The following is a 20,779-nucleotide window of genomic DNA, read 5'->3' as shown; positions in this document are numbered from 1 at the left end:
AGAGTTCAGTAAGCTGGATACAGAAACGTGCTCACATATCACAATTAATCCACAATGGGCAAAGACTCTCTAAAAAGAGAGTAACACCTCAATACCAACGTCACATTTATTAATATTCACTCAAGAAAGAAGAAATCAAAATGAATAGTGAACTATCTGGCGCACAGCAAAACCATTATACGCATAGAGATTTAGTACAAAATTGATCAACATCAAAACTTAGACAAGTAGAAGGGACCGGCTTTCAGTCTAATTCATTTGTTGAATAAAACAATCCTATGGATTCAAGGGCCCTTGTTATTCGATCGTGATTGAACATTTAAATTGTTACAAAGCTTTAACGGAGCAAACTATATGAAGGGAGTTCGACCATTTCAAAATGCATGGTAATGACACTTACTGTCCTTGAGTGACCAATTCGTTGAAGTGTGTAAACAACGATCGTTCCAAATCTGATGGTGTATTATGCCAGATCTGAAGAAGGTATAAAATAAGATGAATTGCAAAAAAAATGAGAATGCATTACCCAATGCATATCCCATAACAGGCGTTGCTTTTTCACCAAAGAGGAAATAACAAACTAACCTCCAGATCACAAAGTAGATCATTGAAAGCTTTAATGCATGGAATGGTTGCAGATTCGCGATCACTGCGCACTGTTCCAACCAACGAAAAGACCAAGTGAAGGATATGTGTGTTCAATAAATGCTTCTTCTTCTTCAGCAAAAAGGCCAAGATCTAAACGTAAAAAATGGTGCGTTTTTCGAATGTGAGTCTGTTCGTGTCTTTAATTTATTTTTTGATTTGTGCTACTTGTCTTTTTGTCTTTTTGTCGTTTGTGCCTTTTTACGATTTTCTTTACAAAATTTAGGATCTGAATAATAACAACTTATAAGGCTCAGGGTGTTTGTTTTCTTGGAAAAAAAGCATAAGGCCTTTAAATGTACAGAACACTTGCGAAAGTGTCCATTTTCTCTACTAACCTGATAACCTTCGACTCGTTTCATTTCTTTTCTTGCAATTTTACTGCTTTGCAAGATACATGTCAAGGCTTTGAGCGATGCGTACAATTCGCTCAACTCTGTCACCATAGCGACCAAACACAACAAGATGGACATTCCACCCACGCTGACGAAGGAGGAGGCCACCGGGTTTGGACAAAAGATGCGAAGACCGGAATTTCCAACACAAAACAACCCGATGGGACGGTTAGCTCCGTTCAAATGAGAAGCAGAGTTGGGAAGAAGTCGGATGGGTGTGTATTTATCCTCGTGACTGATGCTCATCTACAATGAAACACTTGTTGGTAACATTATTTTGCAAAACAATATACATAGCAGTGTTAGACTAAACACCACATGGGGGGGGGGTCGGTACTAAGTTGTGGGGGCCAGTGCTGGGTGGTGGTCTGATAAGGTAAATAAAAAACAACAGTGGTGGTCCTAATTAAAAAAAAACTTTTTGCAACTTTGTATCAAGGGACTAAATGGTGGTCTCAATACCAAATATGAGGCGTCAAGTTAGTATCTGGTACTCAAAATCCTGCAAAATCAAAAAAAGTCTTCTTTTACTTTCTCTTGGCTTATCCAATTTTTAAGAAAATGCAAAAAAATGCAAGAAAATGACTTTAAGAAAGCTTTTCAATCAAATTTGAAACTTCCAGGAGGGCCAGAAGCCAGAAGTGATTTTAACTCAATAGTATACTTTATAAGTTTTTAGGATTTTCTTGAGATGGTTACATTTTTACCTTTGGATGAGCAGTTTTAAAACTTTTTTTAGCTTTTCTCCTACAATCATGGTCTAAATATATTGAGATTTTAGTGCTTTTCAGAATTTAAAGGTTGGGGCAAGAATTGCTATTCTGGCACTTCCACTTTCTTTCATTGAATATTTCAATTTTAGAGGGGTTCGGTGCGGCTTCTAGGCTATATTCCAAGCCTTATTCGAGCAAATTTGAGCTTTTAAATCCTGAGATCCTAAGGTCCTAAGTCTTAACTTAAGTCTCATGTTAAAAACTTAGAGTTGAAACTCTACTTTTTAACTGTAGTTCAACACGCTTAAAAATCATTTGTTGTGTTTAAAATTTCGCCGGGAAATCCCCTTTGTCTCAAATATTTTGTCCGTGATTGTAGCTATTCTTATTTCTCACTTTTTCGAGACTAGTTTATTGTAGTTCTTTTGATTTCTTTGACAAGCTTGTTATACATATGTTTTTATTTGAAACTTTCTTTTGATTTAAAAAAATTGACTTGAAAATGATATTTGACTTGACCTAACTTGACTTTGATTTTTACTGAGATATTAAGGGTGGTACAGAGTGATGTGGTATGTTTTTAAGTACAGTGAATTGTAAAGTTTTTTAGAAAATTTAAAGGAGGTGTACCAGAAAGTACCAAAAACCAAAGACCAGAAAGTAAATTACTCAGAATTAAAGGGTGGTATACCTATTTTAAGTGGGGAGATCAACTTAGTACAGGGTACTCAACGGTGGTGTGTCATTTTTTAATGTTGATATCAAGATTGTACCGGGTACTAAGGGGTGGTATACCTATTTTTAGGGGTAAATTCAACTTAGTACAGGGTACTAAGTGGTGGTGGTCTCAGATGAATTTCAAAAAACAAGAAAGTACAACTTTTCGGCACTGGTCCAGTACCACAACTTAGTACCCCCCCTGAATAATGAGATATTCAAGCATTTGGTATGTAAAGTACGGCTAACTTTGAAGTTTGTGTCAACCTATTCTTTAAGAGTGTACAACTGAAGGTCGAAGTTAAATTACTAGAACTATAAGATTATCACCTCAGATGCAAGTACGTTGAGATCTGACTTGATGCATTGTGATGACAACTTAAGCAATGTGGTGAGGGTGAAATTCAAAGGGTTGAAACACAACAAGATCTTCTCCTCAGCAACCAGTGGCGTTGATTTCGTTTGTTGGGAGTCGTCCTGTCAATGTCAATGGATAACAAGTTCAACAACAAATACAAAACTTCATCCCTTTTAGATGTTTGTAGCTATTTCTAGAACACATGGTGGGAAAAAACCAGATAGATCACTCACCTCGTCACCTAAGAAAGGAGCTTGAAAGCATCCAGTGTAACTAGGACCCAGATGAAAAATAAACTTGATGTTTTCTTCTGTAACTGGTTCTTCGATCAGCGACGCAGGTCCTTGCCGCCAGACCAAGTCAGCAATATGACCATGTCGTGGGTGCGTTCCGATGTAGCCGATAGTTTTCAAGGTGTTGGGATCTGCACCGTTTGGTATGCCTTGGTGGATGTATTTCATCTAAATGTAAATAGGGCGAAAAACACTTAAGTTTGTGTCGTTCAGGTAAATCATGGTTGTACATTTTACCACAGGTCTGATGTCACAGTTTTTTTCTCAGAAAAAGGAGTAACTAAATTCCTGATTCCATTTAATTATCTAATTTGTCTTTGTTGTCAAATTACTTTGCACTTTTCACATCTATTATCGATTTTATTTGGTAGTCGGTATACTTACCTTGGAGTTAGCGACGAGTTGACCATTGATGTAAAGAGAAACGGTACTATTTCTCATCATACTTTTGTTCAATACAACACACACGTGGTTCCAATGGTGCAGTTCGAACAACTGTTCACAACGCAACTTCAAGATGGCTTTCCCCTTGCTTGAACTCTTTTCGTTCACGTGATGGTCGTCCGTGTTGATCTGTGTCAACAAAATGAAATGAGGGAAGCATAAGACAGCATCCTTATACTCTCGTCCAGCAGCAAATAAATACCAGAATCATATAAATAAGCCGTGCTTATTAGAGGGAGGCACACTTTTCAAGTCAGAAAATCCAGTGGGGATGGAAAAAAAGAACAATATTTTGCAATGAGAATTCGTTTATTCGAGCATTCTCAGTGGGGATGAAAATTGGAGCATAATTTTACACTGAGGACGATACTTTAGCCAAATTTTCCAGTGGGAAGGGGTCCCAGTGGGTCTGTGAGAAGGGGGTGTAACATACCACGATCGATTGCGAGTGTAAGTCCAAGTAAATTTGCAACACACTGCTGATAACCAATCGCTGTTGGTTCAAGTCTTCCCATTGTTTCTCAAGCGTTAAGAGGCCGATGTTTGAGAGATGGGAAAGAGCGGAGGGTAACATTTCGATGTGCAACCATCCAGAGTAAGTGAAACCGGTTTGTGGAGGGAAGGATCGTTCACTGGACGATGACGACGTTCCCAGGTTCAATGAAGCGGCCGCTGCAGTAGCAGTTGCTCTGTATGAATATGTATTGCCTGTAACGAGATAGAGTTATCATGGCTATGTAGAATATAATATTAGAAATCTTTATAGCTGTACCAATCCTAAAATTATAATACTAGAATTAAACAAAAACACCATAGTACGGCAAGCTAGAGTACACTTACTAGAAGCAGGGACAGGTTGTGGAGTGAGGGAAGGAATGAATAAACAACCATAACCATCTTCCGCCATACTGAACTCCACGAATGAAGGAGGTTCTAAAGGTGACGTGCTCAACACATCTTTGGGAGTGGTCAACGAAACCACAGATTTCACCAAGTTTTGCGGTAATGGTCGTCCTTCAAAACAATCAGAAACCCTCATGATTTCCTCTTTCAGATCTTCTGAATAATGATCAAACACTTCAATCATTTCATCGTCAAGAAGAGATTCGATGCGTGAGATAGCGCTGTAACTGGATGTCAAACTATCCGTCAACCGACCACTGTCTCGCTTCTTCAGCTTCGCCTTCTCTTCTGGCGATTCCAGTTCTGATGTTTGTGATGCAGAAGGTTGATTGATGGGAATCTCAATGGATTTCACACCATCTGCATCATCAACCAATTGATATTCATTCTCCTCCTTTAACTGTGATGTGTCACTTCCACCCTCACTCAGCAAGACATCGCCATTCTCCACAGCCAACAAAGATTTCTTCTCTGCCGATTGATGATCCACTATGTCTACGCTTTTGTTACCATCTGACGTCGATGCTCTGAGGACAGCGTAAGGCGATTGACTGCACAGTGGAGAGCCAAGACGACAAAACGCCCTGTAATGGATGGTTGAATAATACAATACTAATTTTGCAAGAATATTGTTTCAGCAGAGCCTGAATATTGTTTGAGCCATCAGAAGCGAAACACTTACACCTAGCCTGAACCGAATGCTTCTGAGTGGCTAAATCACCTACCGTAAGACTCGAGGATGCAGTGATTGTCCAGCCAATCGTTCAAAGATCTTGGTGAGAGGAGCGTTGAGTGGGTGGTGTTCATTGGTGAAAGCTTCTTCGCATTTCTCCAGCAGTAAATAAGGAAGACCTGCATCACACATCAATTGTTGATTGATCTCTGATCCCATCAAATGTTGCACCTCATACACCACATATAACAACACGTCTGAATATCCCTGAAAAAGAATTTGTTAATATTAATTTAATGCCATTGTTTAAATTTGATGGGGGCAAGCAAGGGCAAAATGAGAAAAACTTCTTTAAAAGTGCTTGAGGAGAGGTAGGGACTTATTAGCTGCGTGACTGACTGAAGCGTAAAACAATTTGTTTACCTGCTTTTTGTTTCTCATCTTTTTATCACAAAGAAGAGGGAGGATTTCGATCAACCCATTGACAGCAGTTGGATGGATGATACGAGGTATTTTACGTGAAGAAGAAACGATGTGCTGGTCCTTCAAATTGACTTGCCAAGTGTCAAAGTTGCTCGTGGCCATGCTGAGGATGATCTTCGACAAGACCATTTGGAAATACTTCTGACTGTTCTTTTCCACCAGTGGTGTTTCCACATTGATGACAGACGAAAGACGTGCTTTGAGCAGAGGCTTCCCTTGTATTATCTCTGCTTTATATTTGGGCAACTTTTGGTAGGATGAGGAGAAACATCCCAACAGTTTAACGGTATCCATGAGTCCTTTGAAACGAACATCATCCATGAAAATGATTTTGTTGACGGGTTCGTCCTTCATTGCTGACGTCAGTACATTAAATGTTTTCCACACCAACTCCAATATAGTATCGCAATCACCTGATATAAAGTAACGAAACATTCTATATATTGATACGCTAAAACGTGTGTGTTTACAACGATTTGTAAAAAGTTTTCGAAAATCTAACAAAGCTCTACAAAGCCTCCTCTTCATGGCGTTGAACCATAATCTTTCTGCACCTTATGTAGATTTCCTACCACTAGACTAACTTTGAGACCCCAAGATACTATTATCTATACAGCAAGTTTGGAGTTGATGGGTTAAAATCAACCTTCTTTCAAAATTTTATTTTTCATTTTAAAGATTTCTTATTCCAGGGATATGTTATAGCGGAGCTGGATGAAGGACGAGAATTCCTTAGCGGATTGTTTCTTTGTCTTTTCTATTGTAAACTGTTGATCGTAATAGAAATCCATCTCTGTCCCCTTCAGTGTTCTGTTTTTATAAGAAAAATGAAGCAGACAAAGTATTCATGCAGTACGTTTGCACATATTTTGCTATGATGTTCCCACTTTCTATCAAAATAATATTTGTAGAAGATACCCCAAAAACTTCCTTGTAAATGAAATCTATTTTTATTAGCGTGTGTTATGAATTTGAGAAGCTTTCATGATTTCTCTTTAAAAATTTCGGATGTAAATATTTTGACAAATATTGTTTCAATTGACTTGAAATCTTTTCCATAATCAGACATACCGACTTGCTATCTGAAAATATCAGTTAGAAAGTGAGGCACCCCGCGGTGTAGCGCGGTATTTCAAATGAAAAAGTACTATTTATAATCTTAGAGAAGAAACTTCTTATAACTTTACTAACGAAAACAATGTTTTTCATATTTTTAAATTGTCGTTCACCAATTTTTTACAGACCCTCTTGATAATTAAAAGTTTTTAATCGTGAACGATAAATGCAGCAGCAGAATCATTGGCTAAGAGGAAATCCAAATTTCACGAGTTTGTAATTAAAAAAGTTAAATTTCATATTAAATTTTAATGTCAGGGACAGAGATAGAACAAGGCTTTTTTAAATGTGCGTTATCCAGCTCCGCTATAACATATCCCTGCTTATTCAGATGCTCTTTAAAACTTTCTGTTTACAATAGCGGCTCCCTATCACTTTCAAAACTTTTAAAAATTTCAAAGTCACCCTCGAATGTCAAACCACGATAGCTAGCCACGATGGCTAAGAAGATCTAAAATATCATTTTGCTAACTCATTTACTTGATTGTGGCTAAAAATTATAGTGCAATGTTATCTTTTTTCTCCTTTATTTCCTAAAATCAAAATCATATCATATCAATTGGCGGCTATCTTTCTTCCGTTAGAGTTTTTTTAGATGTGTAGTGATTCACTGGATTGGGACACGCAGCGTGCGACGCTGCGCATACGACTAGTTTAAAGTTAATTCAGCAATATATTGTACATATTTTTTATTTCACGCTGATGATGTTCGCGATTCTCATTGTTTACGTTAATTCTTTTAGTTTATTTCTTGGGAATAAAAGCTTCTTTTGTATGTACAGTATCCTAAGGGGACTAATTTTCGATTTTTCGCGGTTTTCGGAGAAATCCGCGAATTACAAATTTGGTCATTATCATCGAAAAATCTCTAGGAAATGAAGAAATAGTGTCCAAAATAGGGCAAAACCGTAAAAAAGTGATACCGGCGAAATGCACTTTTGTCCATTTTTTTTTTTTTTTCGACTGCGAGAATTAGATCTCGCTTAAATTAGTATGTATGGATAATTTTCCCATGCAGATCGATATTTTTGTGTTTATTCGAGGTTTTGTACTGATGAAATTACAATCATCAGTGCAAAGTTATACGAGAACGGAGAAAACAAAATATTGAAGTTATACTGCTGTTTTTCCCATCGTTTTTCGGAATAAATTGTCACCAAACACTTTTAATAAACTGAGCATATTGATAAAGAAAAAACTTCTAATATCCTATCCAAAAAAATTATTAAAATTTTAAAGTAATCTTTCTCTGACGAAGAACCTTTTGCACCAGGCTCCAATCTACCTATTAAGAAAATAGAACCGATATCTACAGAAATTTCAAAATTAATTGCCGTCTCATACGAAAAGTTGCTAAAAAAGGGTCTGTCACAAAATCGACTTTACTTTTTTTAAAGTGGGTTCCACGAACGTGGAGGAGAAGCTATTGTTATACCGGGCCCAACAAGTTAAACCAGAAAGTACTTTAAAGCTAACCATATAAAGATCTATGGACTTTATAATGGATCTTCTTACAGGCGAAAGATAAACCTTACGCTCAATTTTACCTAAAATCAACAAAATGAAATTCAATAGCCTACTTTTTGTCGTTTTCATCTCTTTCTGAAAGTAAATTTTTTAGTCTTTCGTTCATAATTTTTGATCTACTTTACTTGACCCAATTCGATAAATGACCCATCAAAATTTTAACCTTTCTTCTGGAAGCTTGTTTTGTTAAGATTCTGATTAAGTACAATTTTTAAATTTTTTATTGACGAACTGCGTAGAATTTGTGAGGAACTTGGAAAAGAAGCTTTTCCTGGAAATTTGTACAAGCTAAGTCGATAAAAAAAAAAAACAAGCAGAAAAAGTGACTCACACAAGGTCATCCCACTGCTTACAATTTGGCTCTTCCTGAACATGTTCATACATTGTGGGTGGAGGATTTTACTGGGGTAGTGAAAAATCTACAAAATTTGCCATGTCCGAGGGGTAAATTTGCTCGGCTTGAGGGGTAAATTTGCTCTGCTTGAGGGTAGTTTTACTCTGTTTGATAGTAATTTTGGATGTCTAGGGGTCAACTGATGCTTGTTTGGGAGTTACACCTGCTGTCTGGGGTAAAAAGTCGCAATGTTCGAGAAGGGGGGGGGTAAATTTCCAAAAAATGTTATATCCTCCACCCCACCCCCTTATTCAAATTTTTTATGGAATAGGCCATTGTACCACAGCTTTTGTTTACCATGACAACATATTATACTACGCTAAGTTATACTAGGTGAGACTACAGTCTACCTTGCGTTGAAGATCTGAAACTCAATCTAATTATACAAAAACGGTAGTAGCTCAAAGTGCTTAAAAAAATCCCTGATGGATACCATTGAAAGGTGACAAAATATATCATTTGGCCATAAGATTAAGTGTACTCACTGTCAAGTGTATAAGTACTTAAACGTTTTTTTGATTTTTTGAGTTATCCATTACTTTTAAGGTATTATATATTACTAGCCGGTACCCGGCGTCGCACGCCGATTTAGCTGTTTGCTGAACGCATTTAAAGTCCTTTGGATGTTGGGAAGGTGGCTTAAACACCCCTTAAACACGATGAAATCAAAATTAAAGGGAAGAATTCTCTTCAAAGTTTCACTCTATCCCTCCCGGGTGACGTATCTTTTAACCATATTTTGAAAAATATTTTTGTGGCAAAAATGATCAGAAAGCAGAAAGGGCGCCATTCCCAAATTACACCATACCGGCAACCAGCGACGTCCGAGACGGCTCTGCAATTAGATTTTTTTTCTCGCTTCGCTCGCGTTATATTTGCCGTATTTCTTGATGTTTAGGAAAACTTTGTTGTCAAGATAAGCGGAGTGAAATAATAGACATGACACACGATTCGTCGAAAAAAGGCAGCCCGGGGGGTGCTTAGGCAAGAGAAGGAAGGGTATTGGTATATGCCGGCCTTAAAGGTGCCTTTTTTGAAACATGGCAGTTTGAAAAATCGGAAAATCAAACTACAGTCCCACTAAGAATCGGAAAAATAGGAAAATTTTAACTTTTTGCCCCCAGAAAGATAGAGATTTGGTAAAATTAGTCCCAAAAAGTGAATTAAAATTCACACAATATCCCTTGTTTCTTCTCCTCTTTATTCTGCTAAGGGTCCAAGGGGCAGGGCCGAAAGTCAGCTCGCAACCATAGTCCCCCCGGAAGGCAGCAATTTTATGGTGCTTTTATAAATAACTTCGTCATAACTTCGATAACTTTTCAAATTCAACAATGACTTAGATTTACAAGCAAAATAATTATCGACATAGATGTTTAAAGGTCCCTTTTTACGAAGAAAGAACTCTATTTTTTACCGCCTTTTGAATGTATTTTTAATGTTGCTGTTGTTCTAACAAACTTGTCTTGTGATTCTTATGTTTTATTTTATATTTGTTCTTTTCTTTAACAGATTCTGTTTAAAAGATTTTCTTTTGTTTTGAAAAGAATTCGAATGTCTCAAATCAAATAGGTCGTTAATTACATTCGAAAATATAAAACAAAAGAAAAGAAATAAAAAAAAGAAAAAGTCTAATCTATCAATCAAAACAAAGTCTTTATAAAACGGCGCGAATCTGATTTAACACATTTGTGGAGCAAGAAGCAAAAGTCATCTTTTAAAAGAACAAAACATTGCTTGCGAAATCGAAAGTGACACACAGACAGAAAACAGAAAACAGAAAACAAAATGACATACGCGTTATACTATATATAGATTCGAACTAGATTCTGAAAAAACTTACATTCAACCCACAATGCGACAGGGGGTTCAGCCAAACTTCCTTCCAAACTGACCAATATAGAGACCACATAAACAAAGCCTCCCACTTCTTGAAACACTGACCGTGTTTGAGCATTGGTGTCAAAAATGCGAATGAGAGAAGATAAGACGTCTGATTTCAACTTCACATCTGTGACTGGAGTGGAGTGCATGAATCCCAACATTGTTCCTAAAAATCGAAACAATAAAATTTGCAATTTTTACTTGGTGTAATCTCCATCAAAAATTTCTTGTTATCACGACATCCAGTTGGACAAGATATTGAATATTTCAAATGAGGATCCCACAGATATAACTTTCCACAAAACTGTATCACTAAAAAAATACAAATTTCTCACAAATTTTCATACCTAAATCTTCATGGCCACCATCTACGATCAATTGTTCGAAGATTTTCAAAGCAAAAGGACGTGATACTTGATGAGGGATCAGCTCGTGAGTGTACTTCGATCCACCATGTTGTCGAAAGAGACTGGCATTGACTGAATTATTTTCGATCAACAAACGTAAACATTCCATCAGTAGGAAAATATAATCTTTGGTGTTCTTGACTTCTTCCTCATCTTTTGTCTCGACAACTAGTAGAGAAGAAAGGGGTGCTTCAAATTAAAAAGACTTTATCCTTTTCGTTTAAAACGAGCAACTTTAGACAAAAACGATTCACTCAAATATTTCTTATACCCATAGAAAGGAAATAAAATTACTTCTGGAACAAGTTTTTACTTGAAAGCGAGAGTAATATTTTATCTTGTGCTTTATGAAAGGAAACTTACGACTGCTAGAATCTTTGACAGAGAGTGTGTATCGTTGTAGCGCAACCACCATGACATCAATTAAGCCTGCCTGTCGAAGGATGCCTTTGTATTTGACATTATGGTTGACCAAGCGAATCAAAGTGTTTAAAATTGCACATTGACTGCTCTTATCACTAAAAGTCAAAATAATTAAAATGTTCAAACAAACAGAAAGAAGACTTTTTTGACCCATTATAATTTAGCAGAAAATATTGATTAAAAAGGAGTTAAATTGTTATAAAAACAAGATCTACCAGGAAAGTTGTTCAATTTAAACTTGAGGAATCTTCTGGACAATCATATTATGTATATCGTCAATCAAAAATATTGTTACTAACCTTGGATTTTTGAAAAGGATGGTCATTGCAACAAGTTCTTGACTAGGAACCCATGATAGTTGAAAAGCAACAAACTCCACCAGTTTCACAATTGCATCTTTGACAGGCTGACTCTTGTCAGGCATTCGTTGAATGAATTGTGCAAAGGGATGAATAGGTTCAATGATGAAATAATTTGCATTATCATAGTTCAATAAACTTTGGATGGAATTTATTATCGCCAGACATAGGTTTTCACTCTTGGTCTAAAAATACATTAAAGCAAAGCTCTAAATAGATCATGATCATAAAATCCCTATATTTTCAATCTTCCAAAATGATTCTACGAAGAAAAAAAGAATAGATACAGTAGATCTGAATTGATTAGCTGCCAATTTGACATTGGCAACAATGTCTCAATCAAAACACTAGCTTGATTGATGAACTGTAGATTACAAAAAGTCCTTTACTTACTTGCAAAAATACATCCATAAGCACTTTGAATGCTTCTAGGTTTCGAATACTGACACCTTGTGAATTACTTGGTTGTGGAATAACATACTCTGATTCATGGAAAGGTGTTGATATAGCACCAGAAGGAAAGATGGCTTCATAACCAGTCATCACCAAAGAGGAAACCAATAACACAAGATTTCGACTAGCTTCTTGTGTGTGAGCATTTTTCGACTCAGAAAATCGAAGCAGAGTTTGAGCAAGAAATTTATATCCTTGGCAATCGTGAAAACTGTCTAGTAGAATAGAGGATGCATCAGCGGAGTCTTTCAAAACACATGTTAATGTAACAAACATTTCAATAACACCAAGTGGATCTTTGTCACAATGGTTCTCTATATTTGCCAGACAAAGTGTGATGCAAGATTTTTCTAAACAAAAAAAAAACAATCCCATTAATAATAATAAATCAAGCTTCATTCAGCATCATTACAAGTTTTATAGTCAGAATTGAAGTCACTTATTGAGTTGCCTGATCAATCTCAAAAATTGAATGCTCCAACAGACTTGAGTTAGATTTAGTTGAAAAATAAAGATTAATTAACAATAAACTTTAGAGTGTATTATTTTTCCCCTACCATAAATGTAATCAACAACATCACTTGTGAAACAATGTCTTGTAATGGATGTAATTACTTCAGATACACCACTTCTCCAAATTGCATGACTTGGTGAACATGCTGTTGTTAGAATCTCAAACAAAGTTGCTAAATCGTCTGTTCGTATCAACTCTTTTGCAGTGATTGGATGATTGCAAAGTTTGACGAGTATAGGAACTAGAACCCTTTGTATTTGCAAACATTTATCATGGCCACAAACGTTTTCAGGTAGCGAGAAGAATAATTTTAAACATTTTACAAGTGTAGATTGCAATGATGTAGAAACCATACATTCTATTACAGCCAATTCACTTTCTGTTAAAAACAACAGTGTATTGATCAAGTTCCATCCTTTGTTGTCAATTTCATCTTCATAATGGCATAAGAATATCAAAATGTCTTTGCTAGCTTGTTGTTTTGTTTTATTGGCAGCTCTTCTCTGAACTTCAGAGACCATCAAAGTTGAAGTATGACCAGCAAACTGTAAAACATCTCCAAATTTTTCAGAGATTTGCATAGGGTCAGTTCCATTGAAAGCTTTCAGAAAGAGAGGAAGCATCAAATATTGCTTCAGTTCTTTTTGTTCCTTACTCAAAGGAGCAGGGGGATGAAGGAATTCCAAAAATAGCTTGCGAAGATGTTGAACACAAAGACTCCTCTCCTTTTGCAAAGCCGGACTTTCTTTTTCATTTGACCCATAGTTGGCCCCTTTGCCTTTTCTTACTATTCCTCGTATGAAATTCATAGCTTATGTTCAGGTTGTATCCTTCCAATGTCTTAAAATCATCTTGTTCTTAACTGAAAGAAAAATCAAATATGAATATATTATTATTACTGCTATCGAGTTGAGTTTGAGTAAAGATAATCAGTGCTGAAACTTTCTTTGCTTAAGAAGACAAAATATTTTAAAATTTTGCTCTTCCGATGGCCTACTATTAAAACACAAAAATTGCCATAGTGAACAACAAAATCAAAATAATCTAAAAATTTCATGTTTCACAAATTACTCAAACTTAACATATTTGAATAAGATCAAGAATGTTACAGAGAGCTTTCGAGACTAATGAAAAGTTTTGGCAGAAGGTTCTTGAGTCTAGCGTAGTCCTTTAGGTTATCACAATGGTCTATGAATGACTATTTACTACAGCTTAAGTTTTTTAAAGATAAGGTCATCTAATTTCAATTTGCCTCTTACAACACAGTGCTGTTACCTGTTTGTACTTATTCAATAGACCCATGTGTGTCCCTCTAAAGTTCTATTCAAAACTACATAACCCAGTTATGGGTAGAATCAAACCTGATTAGACCATCAAGGGTGTCAGGTATGAATAATGAATGATAAAATTTTGTTCCATCCAATTGAAAACCCAGGATAAAAATTTCTCATCAGGCGAACCTGAAAAAATTTTTTGTTTCCGGTCCACCGGCCAGGGTGAAAATTTATTTTGTCGTCACTCGGACGCATTTTTTTTCGTACATCATCGTTAGGGTTAGGGTTAGTTTGTTTGTTTGGAAAACTTTTGTGAATCAGTTTTTAAGGCGTGTGATTTATCGCACGTGATATTTTATATTCTACTGTAAAATGCACGAAATCACTTGGAATGAAGGTTTTATCCTGATCATTGTTATAGAAATGAAATTTTATTCATCTCAAACTAAACCCTGCATTGTTTTTGTTAACTCTTGCTTGCAACTCAACTTTTAAGAATGTTTTTTTATATACAACTTGGTTTTTATAAAAGAATCATGCTGATTTGTGAGTAAAATAAATAGAAACATTCACAAAGTGGGGACTTTTCAGTAAGTAAACAGCTTTGTTTTTATAAAAGGAATCATGCTGACTTGTGAGTAAAATAAAAAGAAATATTAATAAAGTGAGGATTTAAAAAATTGGGGAAATGTTTCTCTCACTCTACTTTCTTCTCAAAAAAGGTCCCTTCGTAATCACAGTTTGGAGCCTTTAGCAATTGAAGATAAATATTCAAAATGAAAGAGAGTGTCCAGTTCTTAGAGATATTAAAACACAATTGAAAATATTATAAACGATGAAAATTAAGTATTTGAATAATCGCACGCCTAGACCACTATGAATCAAAATCTAGGCGTGCAATGATCACACGTGAATTTTTCTTATGCGGAAGCCTGTAGCACAGATTTACTACAGATTTAAGGTAAAGAAGACCATCATTTTAACTTCTATGAGTGCTTTAAAAAATCGAGTTTTGGGATCGAAATTTAGCAAAAAAAAATTTTTTGCGGCCGGCCGGGTGAGTGTTTTTTTCGTCACCCGGTCGACCGGAAACAAAAAAATTTTTAGGGTTCGCCTCATTTCCTAATAGCTTACCTTAGATTCTCTTTTACAGTGTAGACCTAACTCTTCACACAAAAATTATGGAAAACGCATGTTTGGACTTTGTACCCTATGCTGCACTCAAGCACTTAATTCCGCAAAGGCGGGACAAAAATCAGTTTTTTGAAGTTTGCAAAAATACGCCACATAGAAGATCTTTCAAATATATGAGTATTCAGTATGTGAATAGAGCAGTAAAAAATACAACTTTTCTATTTTTCCTTTTTTTTTGCAAAAGTTCTAGGAATGAAAATAAAGGGATAATGATAATTGAATACTATCCATTGATGACCCGTGGCACTATCGTAAAGCTAGAATTGCTTCGTGTACTCTTCGCTTGAGAAAATGATTGACAGATTGAAGTTTTTCACCCGCGCAGGAGTTCGCGGAGCGTTCTCGGCTCAATCCTCGGACTGCGCTATAAATGGTAGACTGAGCTGTGATAGATCATTTCGATGGAAGTTGTTGGAATGTTTACAAGGCGTTTGTTTCATTGTCAATGATGACAGTGCAGTTATTAATTTTGCTAGATCTGACAAATTGATGTTTTTAAGTGCACTTTATAGTTTTGATTTCCATTTAAGAATCATATTCTGGTTTTCATGTTGTTAGATGCTGGCTTAGAGCTTTAGGTCTACACTGTTTTAATTTTTTAATGGCGAAAATAAAAAAACGACAACGAAATTAACAAGCTAGATGCTGAATGGACCTACCTGATGATGAAAGTTAGATAGCAATAAGGAGAAAAATGGAAACAATCCGTTAGAAAATATAATGTTTAGCGAAAAGGCATAACGCGTTAAATTTCATCATTGATTGTTGATGGGGAGAAGGAAGGGGAGAAGGGAAAAAAGATATAGAAAGTTCCGGTTGCTGAAATCAGTTTTATTGACAATCGAATCATGAACAAACTTTTTCGACAACGAAACAAAGTAACGATTTAATTATCAGTTTTGTCGTCAGAGAGCCTATTTGAGATATTTTACTAACTAGCCCAGAGAAAAATTTTAAACCTTTATTATTTGAATGCATGCCTTTTTAATACTCAAATATAAAAAAAATTAGAAAATTTTAACTTGGTCATTAGTCAAAAAAGTCATTAAAATTGATTAGCCTCTGCAATGGAGTGCAAGGAAGGCTGAAAGCCACATGCTTCCTATAAAAGGAAGTTCATTCTATAGTGGCCTTGAACAGCTTGGTAAAACCCGTGTGTTTTCATTATGTAAACGAAAGTACTTACACATAGTCGTGACGTCGAGAAAGTCAAAACGGTAGAGAACATCGTAAATTCCTTGTCAATTCTGGTCAATTAAGTAGAATAAAAAAACGAATCAATCGTAAACGACATAACAGGTTTCGTATTCCCAGAGGAGAATTAAAAACGGAACATTACATTTAATGCGTGAGAGACTTTTTAAGCTATAAAAGTTGAATACCAGGCGACTGTATTCGAAAAACTTGATGTCAAAATGACTTATGGAATGAAATTGGTATAAATTTGCATCTATTTTAGATAGACTATATTTGGCAGTCAGGCAAATCCTTAACGGGTTTCCCACCGGGGGAGGATACTAGGGTTGCGATCTGGCGAGAGGGGGTACCGCCCGACATTCGACCCTCGAACCCTTAACGGGACTAAAAAGGAGAAAACAAAGGAAAATTTTGTGAATTTTCCGACCCTTACCGGGACTTTATCCAAAAAAGGTACCCTTAAGGGTGGCACATACCGTACCCTCCATTTGCCTAAGTACCCCAAGGGGTTTTCCCGACCCTGTGCAAATGAGCTAGAACGCGTCAGGCAAATACGCCAATTTCAACTTTAAAGTGAAAACGGGGGGAAATGAAGATGAACGAGGCTTTCATTTTTTCTTTACAAGATTCTTCATTCTTTAAATTTAATCAAAGTCTTTGATTTAATAAAGGATTGTGCCCATTGAAAAACATTCCACTCATTCAATCTTTTTTATATCATATAGAATACTATTCAGTGATACCTAACTATCCTAAATACACCCCTGCATCAAATTCATATCCGTATTCTCTTCCCAAAGATTAGACTTACTTGCTTCACTGCTAACAAAAGCGACTGATAATCCGTTGATTTCAATACTTTGAAAGTTTAAGTTCAAATAATGCTTTTACTTTCTTTTTATTCAGGAAAAACGGATCAAATGAAGCGGAGACGATTTGTCAATATCACAATCATTGCAGACTGCTTTCACTAAACTCAAGAAGTGTCCGAGACAGTGTAAGTTACATTGTTATATGTATGAAACATATTATCTCATCCATGTTGAAATCTAGATTGTTTTTTGTGCTTCTCATCAATTAGTGTGCGTTGTTTCTTGTCACCGTAACTTCGGCAGTTTATCTACCGACTTTTGAGCGACTGTCAATTTGTCTATATAGTTTCAAGCTTAAAAAATCTACAGTACCATTGATCTTCTAACAGTCATATGAATGATTATACTATTAAATTTTTCTTCTTTATTTAGTTACCGATTGTTACCATTATGAGCTGTTCAGGGAGAGCGTGCTGCTTGAGAGTCGTGAAGAAGAAAATAAGAACCACCTTTTTTATTAAATTTAACAATTCATAAAATAATATACGTTACGAAATACATATAACATTAAAAAAAGTGGCGAAAATTAAAAATGAGGTCACTGATCATTACAATCAAGTTATAATAGAATAGAGACTGTAACTTCGTTGGTCTTTCTTTTCTTTCTGGGCGTTCTTTTCATTCTCTCATGCACACGCACCACTGTCTCAATGCCGCCCCGGTGGAGCTTTTTCCTTCAGTGTGGATGAAAATTTCACCGGATCTCTGACACATAGGTATTCTCCAGAAGGTTTCCAGATTCTTGCCTTCGCCAACGAATGTGTATCATTATGATATTACGACAGTGGAAAATGTGGAAAATACACGTCTCATCTGGATAAATGATATTGCAATTGTGTTCCCATAAAAAATGAAAATGACTGAAATGAAAAAGAAAAAAAGAAAATAGCACGAAAGAATTGTTGTGATTCATCCAATCTAGACCACTGGAGACATAGTAATAAGCATGGAGTGGCAAGATCAGGGTTCTGAAACATCGTTATCTCACAATGCCCGTATTCTAAGTTTCGTATGTTCCGCATCTGAAAATCGAAAGTATGGCTGCGCGGACAAATTCCTTCGCCACAGCATTTTTTGAAAATTCTTTTAAGGGTCATTCGCGAAAGTTTATAGACAGAAAAAAACATCTGTAAAACTGGGAAGAGTTAACATTTATACACCCCCGTCTCCTTAAAGTGAAATGTAAGATTTATACACCCCTGTCTCGGTGAAGTTTTGAAATCTACCAGGAGGACTATGAAAAAGGTAAAATACACCGTTAGTATCGTTATAAGCATCTTTCAGCTTTTTCAAGCCCTCGATCTCCGAGCCTGTCAAAATTTTACCCGATGAAAGTTCCCATTTCTCAATACTCTTTATTTTCTACTTGGCCTTCATATCCCTATCTCATCAAATGGGAATTTAAGGTAATTAAAAGGCAAACCGTACCGAAATTCTCATGTCCTTTCTAAGTAAAAATTACATCGAATGGAAAAACATCGAAACATTATAAAGATGTTTTTGCAGCTTGAACTCAAAGGAAAATCGAACTAAACTCGCTAAAAGGTGGAAAGTTTCACCCCTTGTCCCGGTGGACTGAGAGACAATATGATGTACCGTTTCCCCAATCTTCCCGTATTCATTAAAACTCTTTAACAGACATGCGGGACATGTGAGACAGGGGTGTGTTTCTTTTCGTAAAATTAGCCAAAAACCATGTCATTGTATTGGCGAATAAAAGCCATAAATAAAAGTCTCACCTGTCGTTCATAATTGACATAATTCTGTAACTTTTTTGTTACATTGTTTTAATTGATTTTCAGTACACTTATTCCCAAGATAATTACTTCGCACTTTTAACGACTTTAAAATAAACAATCATCGTTCGTTACAATCCATTGCACATCGTGTTTTAGACGATTCCAATTTCAGATAACTTGAGCTCCACCGCAGATGATTGAAAAAGTCAATTCTTCGTGTGCTTCAACTTCACAAACTTCGCCAATCCTGGTGGTGATAAGATTTATATGAGAGTAATCGTCACGAAAAGCGCTAATAAAATATCGAAAAATGGAGATTCCCAAGATTGGCGAAGGTATCTTAAATCTTGGTTTAAAAAAATCTCTTTGATCTTTCTTTTTTTTCTTTTGTTAATTGCTTACGTCATTGATGACTTGCGAGATATTTCTCATGATGAAAACACACGGGTTTTACCAAGCTGTTGAAGTGAAAGTGGTTGAACAAAATGTTTTTGGCATATTGATGTAACTGTTTAACTTTCTGTAAATAGATTTACGTCATCATCACAAGATTTGCAGTATTTTGAGTTTTGATCCATTTTAAGTTGTAATTTTTAGATTTATGGAATTTTAGATTTTCGGAATTTCTTTCAGTCAGGCACATCCTGGCAAATGAATGGGGTGAGCATTTGCATGGGGTATTCGTCACCCAGTGTAAATGAGATAGGACGTCTCAGGATAAAAGCGTGAAAATGAATAAAAATGAACTTAAACTGAAAAAGGGAAAAAAGGAAGAAAACTGGGATCTTTATTTTTTCGTTAAAAGTTTCTTCAAGACAAAATTGACACATGGAAAAAAAATTTCATCTATGCAGTTCTTTGAAATGAAGCAAAATATTTCTAACCCGGTTCAATTAAACTGGGTATTCTGCGCTATTACGTCACTTTCGTTTTCGACCCCGTTCATTTGCCAATGGTCGCAAGTGAAAAATACCCCGTTCATTTGCCAGGATGTGCCTGACTGTCTTTCGGATTTTCGGAAAAAAAGTACGATATTTTCTTTTGAGCAGCGGCTTGGGCATCTACCCGGCGTCTAAAGAATCCCTTTCGCTTTGCGAACACGAGACTTGTTCTCAGTGCGTAACCCCTTTTACGATTGATCTTAAATACCCCTGTTTAGATTTAAATACCCATACTGTTTGTCACCCTGCTGCGAGCCCCAGCCCAGCTAGCAGAAAAAGGTGACATGAACTAAAAACGTTGTGAAGTTTGATAGCGCTATGGTTGCAGAATTTCCTATGTAATTTCTCAAACTGAACTAGAGTTAAAATGGTATCAGTAGAATGTCTAGCTAGCTAGCAATAAAAAAAATTTTAATCTATATTCTGTTAAAAAACAGAAAAAATATCCATGGCCATTATCTAGAAAAGGTCTATGGTCTTTGAAGAAAAAAATTATATGAAATTACAAAGAGGGCAACAAATATCTGCTGGATGTACAAAAGGCTTACAGTCCAAGCAGAAAGAGAATCTAAAAACTTGCCTAGACATAGTGGTGAAGAGTGATGGCTGACCCAATCCATACGGATTTCCATCATCTGATCCATTCCGATCACCATTCCGATCTAAAGCGAAAATAGCCTTGAAACCTCGCAAAAATCTAGACTTGAACACCTATCCTCTTTTCCTTTTATAAGAAAAAGCTCGAGAGCTTCAGCGTGTCGTAACAAATTTCCACATTTGGTACCCGGGGGGGGGGGCACTCGATCTGAAAATTACCATATACGTTCGACCCAAAATTTGGCTTCTAAAATATTCGGTTTCTTG

At 36.1% G+C, this 20,779-nt stretch overlaps 1 protein-coding gene across 1 annotated transcript in view; it reads right to left on the bottom strand.

Moving 5' to 3' along the window:
- LOC136798111 (WD repeat and FYVE domain-containing protein 3-like) overlaps positions 1–13,583 on the bottom strand; it is a 31,086-nt gene extending 17,503 nt beyond the window's left edge. Inside the window, exons 1-16 of the mRNA XM_067054696.1 lie at positions 12,742–13,583; positions 12,125–12,534; positions 11,672–11,916; positions 11,313–11,467; positions 10,890–11,117; positions 10,502–10,708; positions 5,565–6,037; positions 5,194–5,408; positions 4,406–5,052; positions 3,999–4,273; positions 3,506–3,694; positions 3,062–3,289; positions 2,801–2,947; positions 984–1,286; positions 586–738; positions 401–474 (exon numbers count right to left, since the gene is read on the bottom strand). Coding sequence (XP_066910797.1) covers positions 401–474; positions 586–738; positions 984–1,286; positions 2,801–2,947; positions 3,062–3,289; positions 3,506–3,694; positions 3,999–4,273; positions 4,406–5,052; positions 5,194–5,408; positions 5,565–6,037; positions 10,502–10,708; positions 10,890–11,117; positions 11,313–11,467; positions 11,672–11,916; positions 12,125–12,534; positions 12,742–13,507 — 4,715 coding nt within the window. The 5' untranslated portion in view covers positions 13,508–13,583. The remainder of the gene's footprint in view (positions 1–400; positions 475–585; positions 739–983; positions 1,287–2,800; positions 2,948–3,061; positions 3,290–3,505; positions 3,695–3,998; positions 4,274–4,405; positions 5,053–5,193; positions 5,409–5,564; positions 6,038–10,501; positions 10,709–10,889; positions 11,118–11,312; positions 11,468–11,671; positions 11,917–12,124; positions 12,535–12,741) is intronic.
- Positions 13,584–20,779: the final 7,196 nt, after the last annotated feature.

Source organism: Clytia hemisphaerica, unplaced genomic scaffold (assembly GCF_902728285.1).
Source record: "Clytia hemisphaerica strain Z4C2 unplaced genomic scaffold, Clytia hemisphaerica genome assembly, whole genome shotgun sequence".
Lineage (NCBI taxonomy): Eukaryota > Metazoa > Cnidaria > Hydrozoa > Leptothecata > Clytiidae > Clytia > Clytia hemisphaerica.
This window is presented reverse-complemented; position numbering and strand designations above follow the sequence as displayed.